The 16,671-nt window shown below is 46.8% G+C and overlaps 1 protein-coding gene across 1 annotated transcript in view; it reads left to right on the top strand.

Annotated features, from left to right (window-relative positions):
• The window catches only part of INO80 (INO80 complex ATPase subunit), a 134,200-nt gene that overhangs the window by 56,002 nt on the left and 61,527 nt on the right, over nt 1-16,671 (top strand). Inside the window, exons 20-24 of the mRNA XM_074997009.1 lie at nt 1,358-1,525; nt 1,964-2,097; nt 11,117-11,184; nt 12,889-12,982; nt 15,191-15,368. Coding sequence (XP_074853110.1) covers nt 1,358-1,525; nt 1,964-2,097; nt 11,117-11,184; nt 12,889-12,982; nt 15,191-15,368 — 642 coding nt within the window. The remainder of the gene's footprint in view (nt 1-1,357; nt 1,526-1,963; nt 2,098-11,116; nt 11,185-12,888; nt 12,983-15,190; nt 15,369-16,671) is intronic.

Raw genomic sequence — 16,671 nt, 5'->3', positions numbered from 1 at the left:
CTGAAATTAAGGAACAGAGTCAGTGCTCTATGTGAACAGCCAGTCCATTTAAAAAAAAAAAAAAAAAAAGCCATCAATATGGAGTGTGCTTAAACAGAAAGTAGTGTCCACACACAGCCTTGCACCAAAATATGCAAAGGTGTTTGTTACAGTGAATTTAGTTATTGTGGTGCAAGTTTTTGTATAGACCAACTTTTAAGCCTTGTCTACACCTGAAATGCTCCAGCTGTGTCACTGTAGCGTTCCAAGTGTTGGCACTGCCTACATTGATGGAGGAGGTAGATAATCCACTTCTCTGAGATAATAACTTGGTCAGCTGAAAACTTCTTCCATCAGCCTAGCACTGTCTACACCAAAAATTAGATTGTCTTAACTACATTGTTCAGGAACGTGGATTTTCAACACCTAAGAGCAGTGTAGCTGGTTCCTCTACCTTAGTGTACGCCAAGTCTTAGTTTACTAAGGGACCAATCCTGGTCCCAATACAGAGTAAGCAGGTTGCGTGTTAGCAGTTTCTGCACGGAAGTTGATTCGTCTCCCCCATCCCATGGAGAAGTAGTGAAGCAGCTATAGCTCTACAATATTCCCCAGAGTTCAGACACCTTCCTTTTAATAAGTGGAATTGGTAGGCTGAGCTTTGAAGGTTTGGCTCCATGGGTCCCATCCCTTCTCTGTGATCTCTCACTTCCTCAGAATGTTCTCCACGCTGGGTCAGATCAGGCGGAGTGGCAGGAACTTGCCTGGAGACTTTGATGAAGTAGACAAGGGCTTAAAGCTTTCTTCTTTGCTCCGACGGTGCCTTTTTTGTACTGAGCTCCTCTCCTCATATGGTAATACAGGGTGGACAGGATGATCTTGATCTTGGCTGGAGAATATTTGCTTGATGATGACTATACCGTAGTACAGACCCTGGGTCATATTTTTAAAGGTACTTAAAGTTGCAGGTAGGCATAGAGCAGAATATTAAAAGGCATCCAAAATCAATGGTCATTATGTGCCTAGGCACCATTAAAAATTCAGTAGATGCCTATTTGAATATTTAAGTCCTGTAAATGTTTTTGAAGACCTGCTTCCTCCTCCACTTCTCTTCCCCACATCACCCATCCTTTCTTGGTTTCTTGGCTTCTCTCCTGATTCCTTGCAGCATTTCAAGATAGTGTTCTCAGGAAGTGGTTTCTGTGGCTGGTCCTGGATCATTGAATTACAGGTCTGATTGCAGTTGCCTGTGTATTTTTCTCAGATGGTTACATGTTTTTCCTATGGTATAATTTACAAGAGTTATTTGTATGAATCTTGATCTGGTATTGCTCTGCCTTAGGGTCAAAGTAGGACTATAACCCCAATTACTGTTTTGCAGATTGAGATTCTGATGTACTGCCAGCAGACTACCAGACAGAAGCTGCTGTACCAAGCTCTGAAGAACAAAATCTCTATTGACGACCTGCTGCAGTCCTCCATGGGCACCACTCAGCAAGCACAGAACACCACCAGTAGCCTCATGAATCTAGTCATGCAGTTCAGGAAGGTAAGGTCAGCAAAAATGTATAATCATTAGCCATCCTGAAAAAGACCATAGCAAAAAAATATCTCCTAACATAGGCTGGCCAGTTGCATGCAGCCCTCCATTATGCCCCAATGCAGAGCAGCTCAAGACAAGCTGATACAATATGACATGAAGCAGAGCCCCTGCCATATAGTGCATGTGTCTGCTAGTTGGGTCTCCATTCATCACTGAAGAAATCAATCACCTGGGGAAGAAGAGGCCCTAGAGGTAAAATGGGCAAGATGTGCTATTATTTGGTATCTAAATTTAAATGGGTACTCTGTCACATATTTGTCATTGTATGCTCACCAATTCTGCAGTTTGAGCAATTTTTCTAAATATTGGGCTGGAAAAAGCTATATATAAACTAGATTTGTTTTTCCCCACCCAAGCAGCTGACATCCTCCTTTTCTTACCCAGGTGTGTAATCACCCAGAGCTGTTTGAACGACAAGAAACGTGGTCTCCATTTCACATTTCCCTAAAGCCATACCAGATTTCAAAGTTCATCTACCGTCATGGACAGATCAGGGTCTTTAACCACTCACGGGACAGGCAAGCCAATTTTATCCTTCTCTTCAACTTATTCAGTGAAAAGTGTCTTCTTTCCCTTGTTTGTACTGTTGTGGTTCTGGAAAGGTTTTATAGGGCTTGTCAGCTAATCAGTATCCCAAAAATCCTGATTTTTTTTTTTTTTTGAAAGAGGTGGTAAAGACAATGAAATTGCCCCTGACTGAAACAGTCAGTAGCCTATAAAATATGTAATTTTTGCTGATAGGATAGACCTGAGTTTTATATCTTTCTCTCACTTTCTTGCTGGAGGGATACATCCATGAATGGCTATGTAACATTGTTTAACTAGGAGTTAGTATTTATAGTCTAAATCATGTGTTAGCATATTCTTGTCTGTTATGTCCAGTTATATAAGTCCTGTCTCTGGATTTTCTGCACTGCTATTTTGAGATGGTGCTCTGAGGTCTCCCTTTTGGTTTTGGTTTTGTTTTTTTTTTCACCTCCTTATCCTCTAAGTACCTTCAAAACGCCGCTTTTTGTCCTACCCACCTTGCTGAAGAGCGCTAGCTGAAGCTCCCTCTGGAGCCATTTAATGCCCTTAAAGAGACGGATGAGTGAGCTGTGACTAAAGATTAGTGTGAGACAGTTCTTCCCCACATTGGTTAAGTATGTGATGTCCACAGTACTATGTCCCAACTGGCTTGTGATCTACCTGCTTCTTGTGGCATCTGCTTCTAGATGATCAGTGAAACTGTTGAAGTAGTTTACACTGTATAGCTTAACTATAGCTTTGTTACCTCCCTGGGAGTTAAGGTGAATAATCAAAGGAATGTGAACTCCCAGCATGTTGGTTTGACCAGTAGGGTTAATGCAGTCCGTGGATGTGTAAATAAGGAAGTCTCAAGCATGAACAGAAACATCATATTACCTTGGTATTTGGCATTTGTGTAGCTGCTGCTGGATTAGTGTGTCTAATTCTGGTGCCCACACAGCAAGAAAAATGCTGATACGCTGGAGAGAGTTCAAAGAAGAGTCATGAAAATGATCAAAGGAGTGGAAAACATGCCTTATAGTGACAGTCAGTTTAACAAAGGGAAGGTTAGGGGATGACTTAATCATAGTCTGTAAGTATCTGCCTGGGGAACAAATAGAGGTTGAACCTCTCTCGTCTGGCACCTTTGCGACTCGACCGGTGCTGGATGAGAGAATTTTCTGGATGATGAGTGGTCAGTATTTTCTAGCCTGTTACCACCATGTTCACTGCTTATTGGTCTCTTAAAAAGTATTTAGGGATAAATTAGAGCTAAATAACAACATAGAACACTTAAAACCAGGACTGGTCACTGTAAACAAACTTTGTGGGACCACAGGAAACTTGACCATGCCCATAAGTGCTCTTACAACGAACTAAAAGCATGCCAGATTACAGAGACCTCTAGATTAGAGAGTTTCAACGTATACTTGATAAAAGGCTCTTCAGTTGAGCAAGCAAAGGTATAACAAGATGTGATGGCTAGAAGCTGAAGCCAGACAAATTCATAGAGATAAAGCATATATTTTTTAACAGTGAAGCTATTTAATCTTTGGAAGAAGGTTGAGGTGAGTTTTCCATAACAGGCAATTTTTAAATCAAGATTGTTTTTCAAAAATACACGTTAGGTCAAATAGGAACTGTTTCAGGGAACTGTTACACAGGACGGTTGACTAGAAGATCACTTATCCTTCTTCTTCGAGTGATTGCTTATGTGCATTCCAATCTGGGTGTGTGCTGGATGCATGCCCAGTTGCCAGAAGCTTTTTGCCCTAGCCGGTAGCCCTAGGGTTGGTGTGGTGCCCCGTGGAGTGGCGCCCCTATGGCTGCCCATATATGCACCGCCTGACCTGCCCCCCACTCAGTTCCTTCTTACCGCGCTGTCAGTTGCTGGAGCTCCTTCATTGTTGAGTGTTCACAGGTAGCCTTTATTGTTTTAATTAGTTGCAGATAGTTTAGATAGTTGTCTTTTATAGGTAAATAGCTCTTCTTAGCACCTAGTGAGCTGAGGTGGGTCTTTAACCCCCCCTCGGCACCAGGGGATGTCTGGCTCCCCAGGGTTTAAAAACTGTTCAAAATGTGGCAAACGAATGCCCAAAAGCAACCCGCATAAGGCGTGTTTTAAGTGGCCTCGGTGAGGCTCACCTCCAGGAGCGCTGCTCTATTTGCAAGGCCTTCAAGCCTAGGACTCTAAAAGATAGAACTCAAAGGCTGAAGGTTCTACTAATGGAATCAGCCTTGCACCTGGATGTTTCCCCAGCGGGAACTCAGAGCGCTGCATCGTCGGTGCAGAGTGCTCCAGCACCATCGGTGCCGTTGGCAAGTTCCCGGCACTGAGAGCAGGACTTGGTGCCTAGCGCCTTCTGGTGCCATAAGAGCCAGTCCCTGGTGCCTCACAAAAAGAGAAGATGGGACTGGGGTCACTCCCAAGAAAGCAGGAGGCGAAGGCAAGCTTTGGGGGAATCTGCCAGATTGCACCGTGACCGGGATCGTGAAGTGTGGGTGTTGACTCCAGCATGAGGCAGGAGCCCGCTCTCTCCCAGACTGCCCTCAATGCTAGAGGCCTTGAGCGCTGCGCAAGGCCTCTGCAAATTATGATACCGCTACACATGCCACACTGGGAGCCTACATCGCCCCAGTTCCAGGCGCCTGGTCAGGCTCTAGGGACCCCGGCACGGTTCCTGGTGCCAGTGAGACCCCAGCAAATGGTTGCCTCCCTCGGTGCCATGCAGATGGTGCAGAGCGTGCAAGAACCAGCGGGAGCTATGGGACCCTTGGCACCGCCATGATCGTTGGTGTCAGAGTCCACGTCGGAGTCGGACTCCTTTTACTCTAGCTCAGCTCGGAGCGGGAGTACAAGGTTATCTTGATGCAGTGGGCATCGACACCACTCCCGATGCCCCTTAGAGGGGGAGTGGCAAAGGCACCTCAAGGTGCCCCACAGTGGCCCTTCTGGACCCCGTGGGCAATCCACGAGGCACAGGGGTAGGATGCGGGACTCCTATTCAGGGCACCCGGCACTCCTCAGGTGCCAAAATCGGCATCGACCGCTGCTTTGGGAGCCCCGTCGAGAGAGCAAGCAGAATCGTTGGCACTGGCAGTGGCGGCGACACCGGCACCAGTGCAGTTAGAGGCGACCCAAGTGTGGACGCTGCCCCTGCAGGCACCGGGGACTGTGGTGCAGTGAGCGCCTGCACCGACAGAACCAGTGCCGTTTCAACTGCAGAGTGCCTCTGTCTTTATGGCACCGTACCAGAGATCACTAGGGGGCCCTTCACCCCAGGCACCGAGAACGGCACTGCAAACCATGGTGCCGGGAACTCAAATGGAAGTGCTGGAACCGCACCCCCCCGCACCGGTGGGCTTGGAGAGCGTGATGCCCTTGTCCTCATCCTCCCCAGATGAGGCACTCGCTGGATCCTCTGCATCCCTGGTACTGGAGGATGGAGGAGCATACCAGCAGCTGTTGAGGAGTGTGGGCCAGAGTCTGTGGTGCAGGCAGAAGAGGTCAGGGATGAAATAGACCCTGTTACAAACATCCTCTCAACGTCTGGACCATCCAGGGTGGCACTGCGCATTATAAAGACAATTGCCAACACAGCGAAGACAGTGTGGCAGACCCCGGCCTCAGCCTTGCCCATGGCTAGGAAAAAAGAGCACTGGTATTTTGTCCCAGCCCAGGGAAATGAACCTCTGTTCACGCATCCTTCCCCTGACTCCCTTGTAGTGGATGCTGCGAACAATAGGGAGAGGCAGGGGGTCCAGAGGCCCTCCCTTAAAACAAAGAGGCCAAAAGATTAGACCTGTATGGTAGGAAAGTTTATTCTACAGGTGGCCTTCAGCTGAGAATTGCTAACCACCAGGCCATGGTTAACAGGTATGTGTACAATACAGCCAGCTCCATGGACCGTTTCGCTGAGCCACTCCTGCCAGACACCGAGTCAGAATTTACGTCCCTCGTTGAGGAGCAGACACTCACATCTAGAGCAGCACTGCAGGCCGCCCTAGATGCAGCCATTGTGGCCACCAGGGTCATGGCCTCGGGTACAGCCATGAGAAGGGGGGCAGGGCTTCAGGTCTCAGGACTCTCTCAGGAGGTGCAGCAGTCCATTCAGGACCTCCCTTTTGAGGGCCCCTCCCTATTTTTGGAAAAAACTGACGAGAGGCTTCATAGTATGAAGGACTCACAGACCATCCTACGCTCACTGGGTCTGTATACACCAGAGGCCCAGAGAAGACATTTTACCCCAAGGCCCCAGTTCAGACAGTTCCCACAACAACAACGGGATGGGAGCAAGAGAAGGGGTCGCCATAAAAGGAGACGTCAGGATCGCCAGACACAGGACCAGAGCCACCAGAAACCCCCACTGGGGTCTAAACACCAGTTTTGATGGGGTGGTTGGGAGCGACACACCAGCCACCCCCACAGTTCCAGCTCAGTATTTATTTTCATCCCGCCTATCCCCATTCTGCCATGCATGGTGCAGCATAACGTCGGACCAGTGGGTCCTCCGCACGGTAGAAAAGGGATATGCTGTCCGGTTTTCTTCCTAACCCCCTTCCCTGTCCCTCTTCAGGGACCCCTTTCACGAGACGGGTCTCAGGCTGGAGGTAGGGGCCCTCCTACAAAAGGGGGCTATAGAGGAATTTCCCCAGGAATTCTGGGGGCAGGGATTTTATTCCCTCTATTTCCTAATTCCGAAAGCGAAAGGGGGGCTACGGCCAATCTTGGACCTGCGAAACCTGAATAAATTTGTGAAAAAGATAGTTTTGTGTGATATCCCTAGGCATAATCATCCCAATTCTGGAACAAGGGGACTGGTTTGCCGCTCTTGACTTAAGATGCGTATTTCCATATAGCAGTTTATCCACCTCTCAGGAGGTTCCTCCTATTTGTGCTAGGGAAGGACTGTTACCAGTTCACAGTCCTCCTGTTTGGCCTCTCCTCAGCCCTGAGAGTCTTTACCAAATGTATGTCAGTAGTGGCAGCTGCCTTACGCAGGCAGAGAGTGCACCTGGTCCCCTACCTAGACGACTGGCTGATCAGAGGTCAGTCACAGAGACAGGTGATGAGACGTGTACAGCTGATAAGAGAAAAGTTTGACACGTTAGGCCTCCTTGTGAACGAGGCAAAGTTTGTGCTAGCCCCAACTCAAGTCATGGAGTTTGTGGGCGCCCAACTAGATGCAGAGCAAGCTAGGGCCTTTCTGTCCCAGAGCAGGGTCCAAGCCATGGTGTCTTGCATCCAAGGCCTGATCAGATGCCCAACCATAACAGCCAGGGGGTGCGTCAGGCTGTTGGGACACATGGCGGCATGCACGTTCGTAGTCTAGCATGCCAGGTTACGAATGCACCACTTCCAGCTGTGGCTCGCCTCAGTATACAGATCTGTCAGGGACAACAAAGACAAGTTAGTTACCGTCCCCCCAAGAGTGTTAACAACATTAGACTGGCAGCTAGAAGCCAGGTTGGTCTGCATGGGGGTGCCTTTCAAACCCCCACAACCCTCCCTCTCCCTGGTCACAGACGCCTCAGACATGGGCTGGGGGGTACACTTGGGGGACCTCCAGATGCAGGCCCTGTGGAGCAAGTCCGACGCTCAGCTCCACATAAACGTGCAGGAGCTCAGAGCGGTTCAGCTGGCGCACAAACTGTTTCAGAGCGAACTGAAGGGGCAGTGTGTCGCAGTCAGCACAGACAGCACTACGGCAATGTACTATATAAACAAACAAGGGGGCACACGTTCGTCACCCGGGTGTCTCGAGGCCCTCGCACTCTGGGACTTCTGCATCCAGCACCAGATTCTCCTGAGGGCGTTCTTCCCGCGGGGGCTGACAACTCCCTAGCGGAGCGTCTCAGCAGGTCCTTCATGGACCACGAGTGGTCATGACACACCGAAGTACTGAGTTCAGTTTTCCAGAGGTGGGGACGTGCCCAGGTAGACCTCTTTGCCACTCATCTCAATGCGAAGTGCAGGACATTCTGCTCTTACCAGAACCAAAGTCCAGGCTCTAGGGCAGACGCCTTCAGCATTCATTGGTTGGGTCCATTGCTGTACGCCTTCCCACCGATACTGTTCATCCACCGAACGCTGTTGAAAATTCGGTCGGACCAAGCATCAGTTATCCTGGTGGCCCCAGCCTGGACTCGACAACACTGGTACTCAGCCCTCTTGGAGATGTCCACTCACGCCCCGGGGGTGCTTCCACTGCGCCCGGACCTGCTGACACAGGAGGAGGGGAGACTGCGGCACTCCAATCTCCAGGCGCTGCATCTCGCGGCATGGAGGCTCCCTGGCTGAGACCAGTCGAGCTGGCCAGCTCCGAACTTCTCAGGGAAGTATTGTTGAACAGCGGGAAACCCTCTGCGAGGGTAACGTAGCCAAATGGCAAAGGTTTACCATATGGACCACTCACAAGGGGTTGTCCCCGGTACCATGTATCCTAGACTACTTGCTGGCCCTAAGCGAGACAGGGCTGTCGCTATCCTCCCTAAAAGTGCACTTGGCAGCCATTTCCGCGTTTCACCCAGGGGCTGGGAGGTCATCCGTCTTCTCAGACCCGGTGGTGAAAAGGTTCATGAAGGGAATGGAAAGAGTCAAATCACAGGTTCAGGCCCCCCTGCCAACATGGGACCTTAATTTGGTTTTGTCTAAGCTGATGGCTCCGCCATTTGAACTCCTCGCCTCTTGTTCTATGTTGTTCCTTTCCTACAAGGTGGCATTCCTGGTGGCCATTACCTCAGCCGGAAGGGTGTCAGAGCTCATAGCCCTGATGGTGGACCCACTTTATACGGTGTTCCACAAAGATAAGGTCAGGCTGAGACCCCACCCGGCATGTCTGCCTGTGGTGGTCTCCCCCTTCCACATTGATCAAGATATCACCTCACCAGTGTTCTGTCCAAAGCCCCCTGCCTCTCCTAGGGAGCGGAGCTTGCACACTTCGGATGTCTGCAGGACGCTGGCCTTCTCTATGGACAGGACCAAACCCTTCCGGAAGTCGCAGCAGTTGTTCGTTGCGGTGGCAGACAGGATGAAGGGGCGCCCAGTCTCCTCTCAGCGGATCTCCTCCTGGATAGTGGCCTGTATCAGAGAGTGCTACAAACTGGCGGGGGTTCCCCCTCCTCCGGTCAGGGCTCACTCCACTAGGGCACAGGCATCCTTTGTGGCGTTCTCGGCCAAGGTCCCTATCCAGGACATCTGCAGGGTGGCCCCTTGGTCCTCCATTCCCACGTTCACAGCGCGTTACGCAGCACGTGCAAGAAGATGCTGCGGTGGGCAGGGCTGTCCTGCATTCCTTTCGGGGCTCCGACCCTGCCTCCTGGGCATTGGCTTGTATTCACCCAAATTGGAATGCAAGTGAGCAATCACTCGAAGACAAGACAGTTACCTGTTCTGTAACTGGCGTTCTTCGAGATGCCTCGCTCGTGTCCATTGCAAAACTCTCCCACCTTCCCCTCTGTCGGACTAGCCGGCAAGAAGGAACTGAGCGGGGGGCAGGTCGGACAGTGCATATACGGGTGCCATTCCAGGGGGCACCACACAGACCCTAGGGCTACCGGCTAGGGCAAAAAGCTTCCGGCAACTGGGAATGCGCCCGCCGCACACCCAAATTGGAATGGATGTGAGCAACACATCTCGAAGAACACCAGTTACAGAACAGGTAACTGTCTTTTTCTGACCTTGTAATGTGTGTGAATCTGTAAGTTCTGATTAACCCAGTTTCCTGAGGTTTTTAAATGGCGCTAGCAAAGTGATGTCTTTCCTGTTTTCTTTCATTAGATTTAGATGTTACACACCCGATATTTAGTGTTCTCTCGTAGCAAATAATCCTTTAAATGAGCAAGCAAATCAGTGCAGCCTGCACTTCAAACGTGTATGTTTATCAGTCATGTCCGTTAGGCTATGTCTCCACTAGAAGCATTTGTCTAAAGAAATGACTGTTGGAAGAGATGTTCTGAGAAAATTTTTGTCAACAGATCGCATCTACGTATAAAAGTGGATTGATCTTTTTGATCTGGTTTGTCGACAAAAGGAGCAGCTGCAAGGCTTTTTTGTCAACAGTTTCTGTCAACAAAACGCATTTCCTGTGTAGATGCTCCACAAGTTTTATTGTCAAAACCCTAGTTTTGTCTACAGAATTTTCCAGTGTAGGTGTAGCCCTAGAGACACGAGAGCGCTGAACCCTTAAGCAATGTAGTTATTCTGTTTTAACCTCCAGTGTAGACAGTGCTGTGTTGTCAGGTTGTGTTCTGTAGATGTAACTGTCACTTCTTGGGGAGGTGGAATACTTAAAACCAGAGACCCATCAGCATGTGGATCGGACCTTCACTAAGCACTACAGCCAGGGGGCTGTGCCTCAGCTGTGCTATAAGTGCAGTCAAGCCCTGAGGAAAAAGACAGAGTAGTGTATACTTGTTCCTTTTTCTGCTGATGATGTGTAATGGAATCAAACTTCAATAGAATACTGGAGGAACCTGGTTTCCCTTGAGTGACTGTAAGGAAGCGATTGGTGTTGATTATCTGTAAAATGATACCTTGTGAGCATCTTTCAGTGCCTTGACAGTAAGTGATTGCTTACACCAGATGGAAAAATGTTGTCTGAGTGCAGTCTGCTTGTTGCTTAGTCTATGGCAATGCCTGCTAAATCTTTATCTCATTTAGTCAAGAGACATGCACAGAGCGGTAGATCACATAAACCATTACTTAATAGGAGAAGATAGGATCAGTACTCTTTCCCAGTATGAAAAGCAATCTACAGGTGATGTTCTAACTCATAGTTAAATTAAGTAAAATCCATTGTGGCGCCTGCTTTTCATTAATTCATTATCATGCAGGACTGGAAAGTTGGAAGATCAGGTTTCTTAACATGAAGAACCAAATTCTGTAGACTCCTCAACAGCAAGAGGAGAAGGATACTGTAACTGAAAGTCACTCTGTGGTCTGGGGTCAGAGCTTAGTACTTCTGTCATCTTGATTGAATGTGAACTGAATTGCCACTTTCTTATTTATTTTGTCCTGTTCATTTTCAGGTGGTTACGGGTTTTACTCTCGCCATTCGCTCCGGACCACATCCAGCAGTCTCTCTTCCATAGGAAGGGTAGGTTTACTTCCTGGGGGAAGGAGTTAAGGTGGTTCACTCACTGCTGTATGATGTTACAAGCAGTCTTGTATGGAGGGAAAATTGGTACAGATTAACTTCTCCCAAGGACTGCAGATTTTTTCTCTCTCTCTCTCCCCCCTCGCCCCCGCCCCCGCCCCTGTGGCCATCCATTAGACCCTTTCTGCCTCAGCACTTGACATGAAGTCGTCAAGCTTCTTTCAGCTGATTAATAAGAGGCAAGGTAGAAGGGTAATATAAGAGTTCTGTTTAGCCCTAGTGTTATCCTGCTCTTATCATTTGCCCTTTTGTCTAGATTAAGAGTTAATGACTTTTGTACACTAGTGTGAAGGTGGTGAATACTTCATAGATTCAATCGAGTGAAACCTCAGGAGTTTTTGGTGCAATTTCTATAGTACACTACAATACAGGTTCCTCTTTTCTATGGCTGAGTAAGAAAATGGAGAAGTAGGGTAATGCACATGGAATTGAATTAAGATGAGAGACTGCTGGATCCAAATTGGTGACCAGTTGAACAGAAAATTAAAACAACCTTTGTATATTTGTATTACTTAATTTAAAATTGCTGTTACTAGCTGCTGGCAAGTGAGACCTCGGTAATTAACTTGCTGTGAAAGAGAGGGTGAATTTTGGAAGAGGAGCAGGAGCTCACTGAAGGCTCAGTTCCTGCATCAAGCTCCATTAGTATGGACTTCAGTGGGTGGCCTTCAACTGAGGTCAGAAGGACTTTGCCTAGTCTCAGGGATTGTACTTCATGGAAGGTTGGGTGGTGCCTGTACAGTTCTTCTTCATATCCTGCAGGCTGCTCTGTAACTGGTCATTAGTTTTGGCTTGAAAAATCTTCAGAGATGGGTTTTTGCATTAACTGAATAGAAGAAGGTAATAGTGGTAGAGTTAAATATGGTAAGAATGTGAAAATGAGTGTACCCCTTCTTACATCTTGGATATTCCTCCTCTTGCCAGCCCAGAATCAGTGACTTGAATTCAGGGAACCAGCAGCCAGGGTGAAACCGTTAATATCCCCTAAATCAGAGGTTCTCAAATTGGGGGATGGGAGGAAGGTGCAGAATGTATTTTGGGAATTTGATGAACTTTAGGGGGAAAAGATGGATTGTACATTTACTCAAGTCAGTGAGTAACAAGTATAGCTGCTTTCTCCAGACATATAAGGGCCTCAGATGGCACTGTGCATTTTGTTGAGCTTGCATAGCATTTTGCAAAGTCATTGCCATCTGTACATTACTCCATTTGCTATGACAAAGTGTGCATATTTAATTGTAAGTATGGACCCCAATGACAATTTTGCTTTTGTTAAAATGGATCATTGTCTCATTCATGCAACAGAAAAAAAAGAAACTCAAGTTAAAAAAAACAAAGCCAAAACTGACTCAAGTGAAGCAGTGCCACCAGAGATAGCTGGATGGGCATTTGTGTGGTGACAGAGGACTAAACTACAGACACAAAGAGGGGGAGTGTGATTAAGTAAGTTTGGAAACCAGTGCTTTGAAAGTATAGGCTACATGGAAACTCCTTTATCATTTCACATTCTTTTTGTGGTAAGGTATTTGGATGGCTAGACCCCTGGGATCAGAATTCACTCAGCCTGCTCGTGTGTGCTCATTGTCTCCTGCATGGGGACCTGCAACAGGTGTCAGCCTTAACTTTGACATATTTGTGATCTAGGTGCCAATGAAGAGAGCTGTTTTTCTTTCCTCCGATTTATTGATGTCTCTCCAGCAGAAATGGCAAACTTTATGAATCAGGGACATTTAGTCAGGTGAGGAAATTGATTCTATTGGGTTAATGTTAAAAAGAAACTTAGGTGAAAAGTATGTTCAGCTTAATATGTATTTCTGTCATAAACTTTAATGTTCTTGGACTATGGTCAGCTATCTTTTATTATTAATTTGTATTACAGTAGCGTCCAGAGTCTTTATCCAAGATCAGAAGCCTTTTGTGTTAGGCAATTCTGCACATTCGTAGTGACAGGCAGTCCATGCCTCAAAGAGTTGACACTCTAACTAGACAAAACAGGCAAAAGGCATAAATTAAAAGATTGGCCCATGGTGACAAACCAAGTCAAGAATAAAATCCAAGCTTCCATAGACTACAGCTACTGTTTTTACTAATTTTTTTTCGTGTCTTCGTCTACTGTAAAATGTATAGGGAATTACCCCGAAGCAGAACATTGGCAACACTTAAAATGCAGTTACATTGCCTTCCTTCCGTGAATACTAGTCAACCCAGTGGGTGGCTCTCCAAGGCACTCTGACAGGTTGATGGACTTTTAACCATGAAGGACTCCCTGCTGGATCAGCACTGTGATTTCCACAGCAGTAGAAAGAGGAACAATTACTTTTGTTTAGGCTTGCCATAGTCAAATACTTGTTTTGGTGCAATTTTGGTGAATATACATTTTTCATAATGTTTTAATTAATTTCATTTGTACAGTTGTGGGAAATTAAGTGGGGGAGGGAAGGGCTCAGATAAGGGAGTGCTGACAGTAGGGCTGCAGGGGTTTCCCGCCACTGACAGCTGGGTTATACAAACCACTGAGGGGCCCAAGCCACCCAGTCAGGACTACCCTGCGATGGCTGAACAGGTCCTGCTAAGGGATGGCTCCCATATTTCAGGCTGGTGATTGAGTGGGTCTGTGACTGTGGAGCTGCAGAGGGCCCACTACAGGGGGAGGCAGGATAGCTCAGCGGTTTGAGCATTGGCCTGCTAAACCCAGGGTTCTGAGTTCAGTCGTGTGGGGGCTATTAAGGGATCTGGGGCAAATACAGTTTTTGGATATTAGGAAAAATTATTTCACCAGGAAAGTGGTGAAGCACCAGAATGCATTAGAGAGAGGTGGTGGAATCTCTATCCCTGCAGGTTTTTAAGTTCTGGCTGGGATGATTTAGTTAGGGTTGATCCGGCTTTGGGCAGGGGCTAGACTAGATGACCTCCTGAGCTCCCTTCCATCCCTAGAATTCTGTGATTCTGTGGAGGGTTGCTGACTCCTGATCCTTTTGGGCACCAGGGGTTGAGGAGCTTGTGATCCTAGCAGGACACAGCGGAGACCCCCACAGCTAGGACCCTGAGCAGGAGGAGGGCTGGCTCCTTGGCATTAGGGCTTGACTCTGCTGCTGATTGGTTCCTGTCGAGTGGCAGCCATTTAGCAGTGGGGTAGGCTCTCATATCTGTGGTGCTTCTGTCTCCTCCTTGCAGTGCTGACTGGAGCGCTGGGCTCTGCCTGCCACGATGGCAGACTGTCCTAAACATTACGCCTTTTTCAGCCCTCTGGCAATGCAGGGACACCTTTGCAGCTTCACTGTCATGGGAGGGAGAGAGCAGGGATGCAGAAGGCTTCCTGTTCTTCCACAGGGCCAGTGACAATCAATCTCTGCCGGTGTGCATGGTACAAAGGAGCTGCACTCATGCCTGCTGTTAATGGTGGATATTTTTGTTGGTCAACTTCAGTGTGTCATCTGAAAATGATCTCTACAGACATCTATTGATTTAAATCAAACCCTGCAGAGCCTGTCTGTGTTACGTAATTCTGGGAGGGAGAATGTTAAAATGACTATTCTGAATCTTAAAATTTTGAAATGAGCATTTCAAAGGAGCAAAACAGATTAGTACCATGTTGTTAACCAAAAGAAAATGAAACCTGTCATAAATCTCAATATTTTGCCAAATATGTAAGTGTTGTAGGCTGTTCTGGTTGTTGTTATTGGACCAGTCACTTCTATTCTGTGGGTTGATAACAACATGACTTTTCCTTCCAAAGTGACAAAGTTTACATAGTGCATTGTTCTTACTTGTGGGGAAGTCAGAGAAAAGTACTAATAAAATTAGTTAAATAGAGAAATAATTAAATTGGAAAGCCAGTACTCTGTATACATGAAATGTGAAGGGAATAACACATGCCAAGTATTGCCCTGCTGTATCCATTTAAGGCAGAACAGTGAATAAGTGAATTTACTGTTGTCTGTTTCAGATGGTTAGCTCTTTTCCTGTCTCTGAAAGCCTCCTACAGGCTCCATCACTCACGAACCTGGACAGATCCAGAAGGGGAGCACCTGCAGAGAACTCCATTTCTGGGGAATAAGGATTTCTTACTAGGAGTCAATTTCCCACTCTCTCTTCCCAACCTGCACAGCTGCACTTTTCTGCAGGTAAGCAAAATTTTCAGACTTGCAGCTCCTTCATTCAGCATATACTTACAGACTGTAGTGAAACAAAACAGGGAGGACCTTTCCATTCTTCCATGGAAAGATGAACATGGAAATAAGCTTCCTTTAATGATCTGTGTGTCTTGTTCCATTGTGTACCACTCCCTAAGAAAAGTTCAGATCACAGAAGTGGACTGCAGTCTTTCTTTATATATATATTTTATATATCCTACGTAGTGCATTATGAATTAAATGTCTGTGAACCAGAGTACAGATTAGCTAACTTTTAGCACTCAGTGGAGGCTCTCATGTTCAGTCAGGTTTCTGCTTGATCTTGGGTAAACTCTTTGCAGAGCTGTCCAGTTAGAGGTGTCTGATTGGAAGAAAGGGACGGATGTTGGGTTAAGACAGGCTAATGAAGTCAGGACAGGCCTTACAGTTGATGATTTGTTTTGAAAATACATAATGTACCCAGACTATGGGAGCATAGTTAATAAGTATCCACATTACGGTAACCCTTTTGTATGCTGTATTTGTGCATTGACAGAGGTTATCTGTTGCACACACAACAACAAAAGTGAAGAAAATCAGTGTCTGTGCATGGTGGGGAGTGTTTGAGTGGGAGATTGGAGGGAAAGGAAATAGCACAGCCTAGCCTAGTGGGAGAGTGAAAAGGTCTGCCTGTCAGCTCATCAACTCCATTACATGTGTATGGCAGGATATAGCTCAGTGATTTGAGCATTGGTCTTGTAAACCCAGGTTTGTGAGTTCAGTCCTTTAGGGGGCTGTTGAAGACAGTGCTTGATCCTGCTCTTGGGACTGGACTTGATGACCTCTCAAGGTCCTTTCCAGCTCTATTAGATATGCATTGCACTGAGCTATACTTCACTGCTGTTCTGCTTGTTCTTCCTCTTGAGTTTTCTTTCACACTTCTTCCTATGAATATTTTCTTTTTGATTAATTAGGATGACATTTTAATCCTATAATAAAGTCAATGTTAATAGATTTTATGACACACTGGGTGTTTTATTTTTGTAATTATTCAACTGCAGTCTCGTTTTGAGATTCCAGTTTTATCCAACTTTTCAAGTAGGCCAGAGTTTCAAAACCCAAAAGAATTATGGTGAATCAGATCACAGTTCATGTTTCTTAAGCCAGAGCTTTTCCTTACTTCCTGTCCTTGGCTTGAATCATTTAACTTGGGGTTCTTAATGTTGTTCTTTTATGTTATCTGTGCATTTCCAGGTAATAGCTGCTGAATGTGTTTCACATATGTTAAATATAAACTGAGGTCTTCCTAGGTTTA

The sequence above is a fragment of the Carettochelys insculpta genome, chromosome 6 (genome assembly GCF_033958435.1).
Source record: "Carettochelys insculpta isolate YL-2023 chromosome 6, ASM3395843v1, whole genome shotgun sequence".
NCBI classification, from domain to species: Eukaryota; Metazoa; Chordata; order Testudines; family Carettochelyidae; genus Carettochelys; species Carettochelys insculpta.
This window is presented reverse-complemented; position numbering and strand designations above follow the sequence as displayed.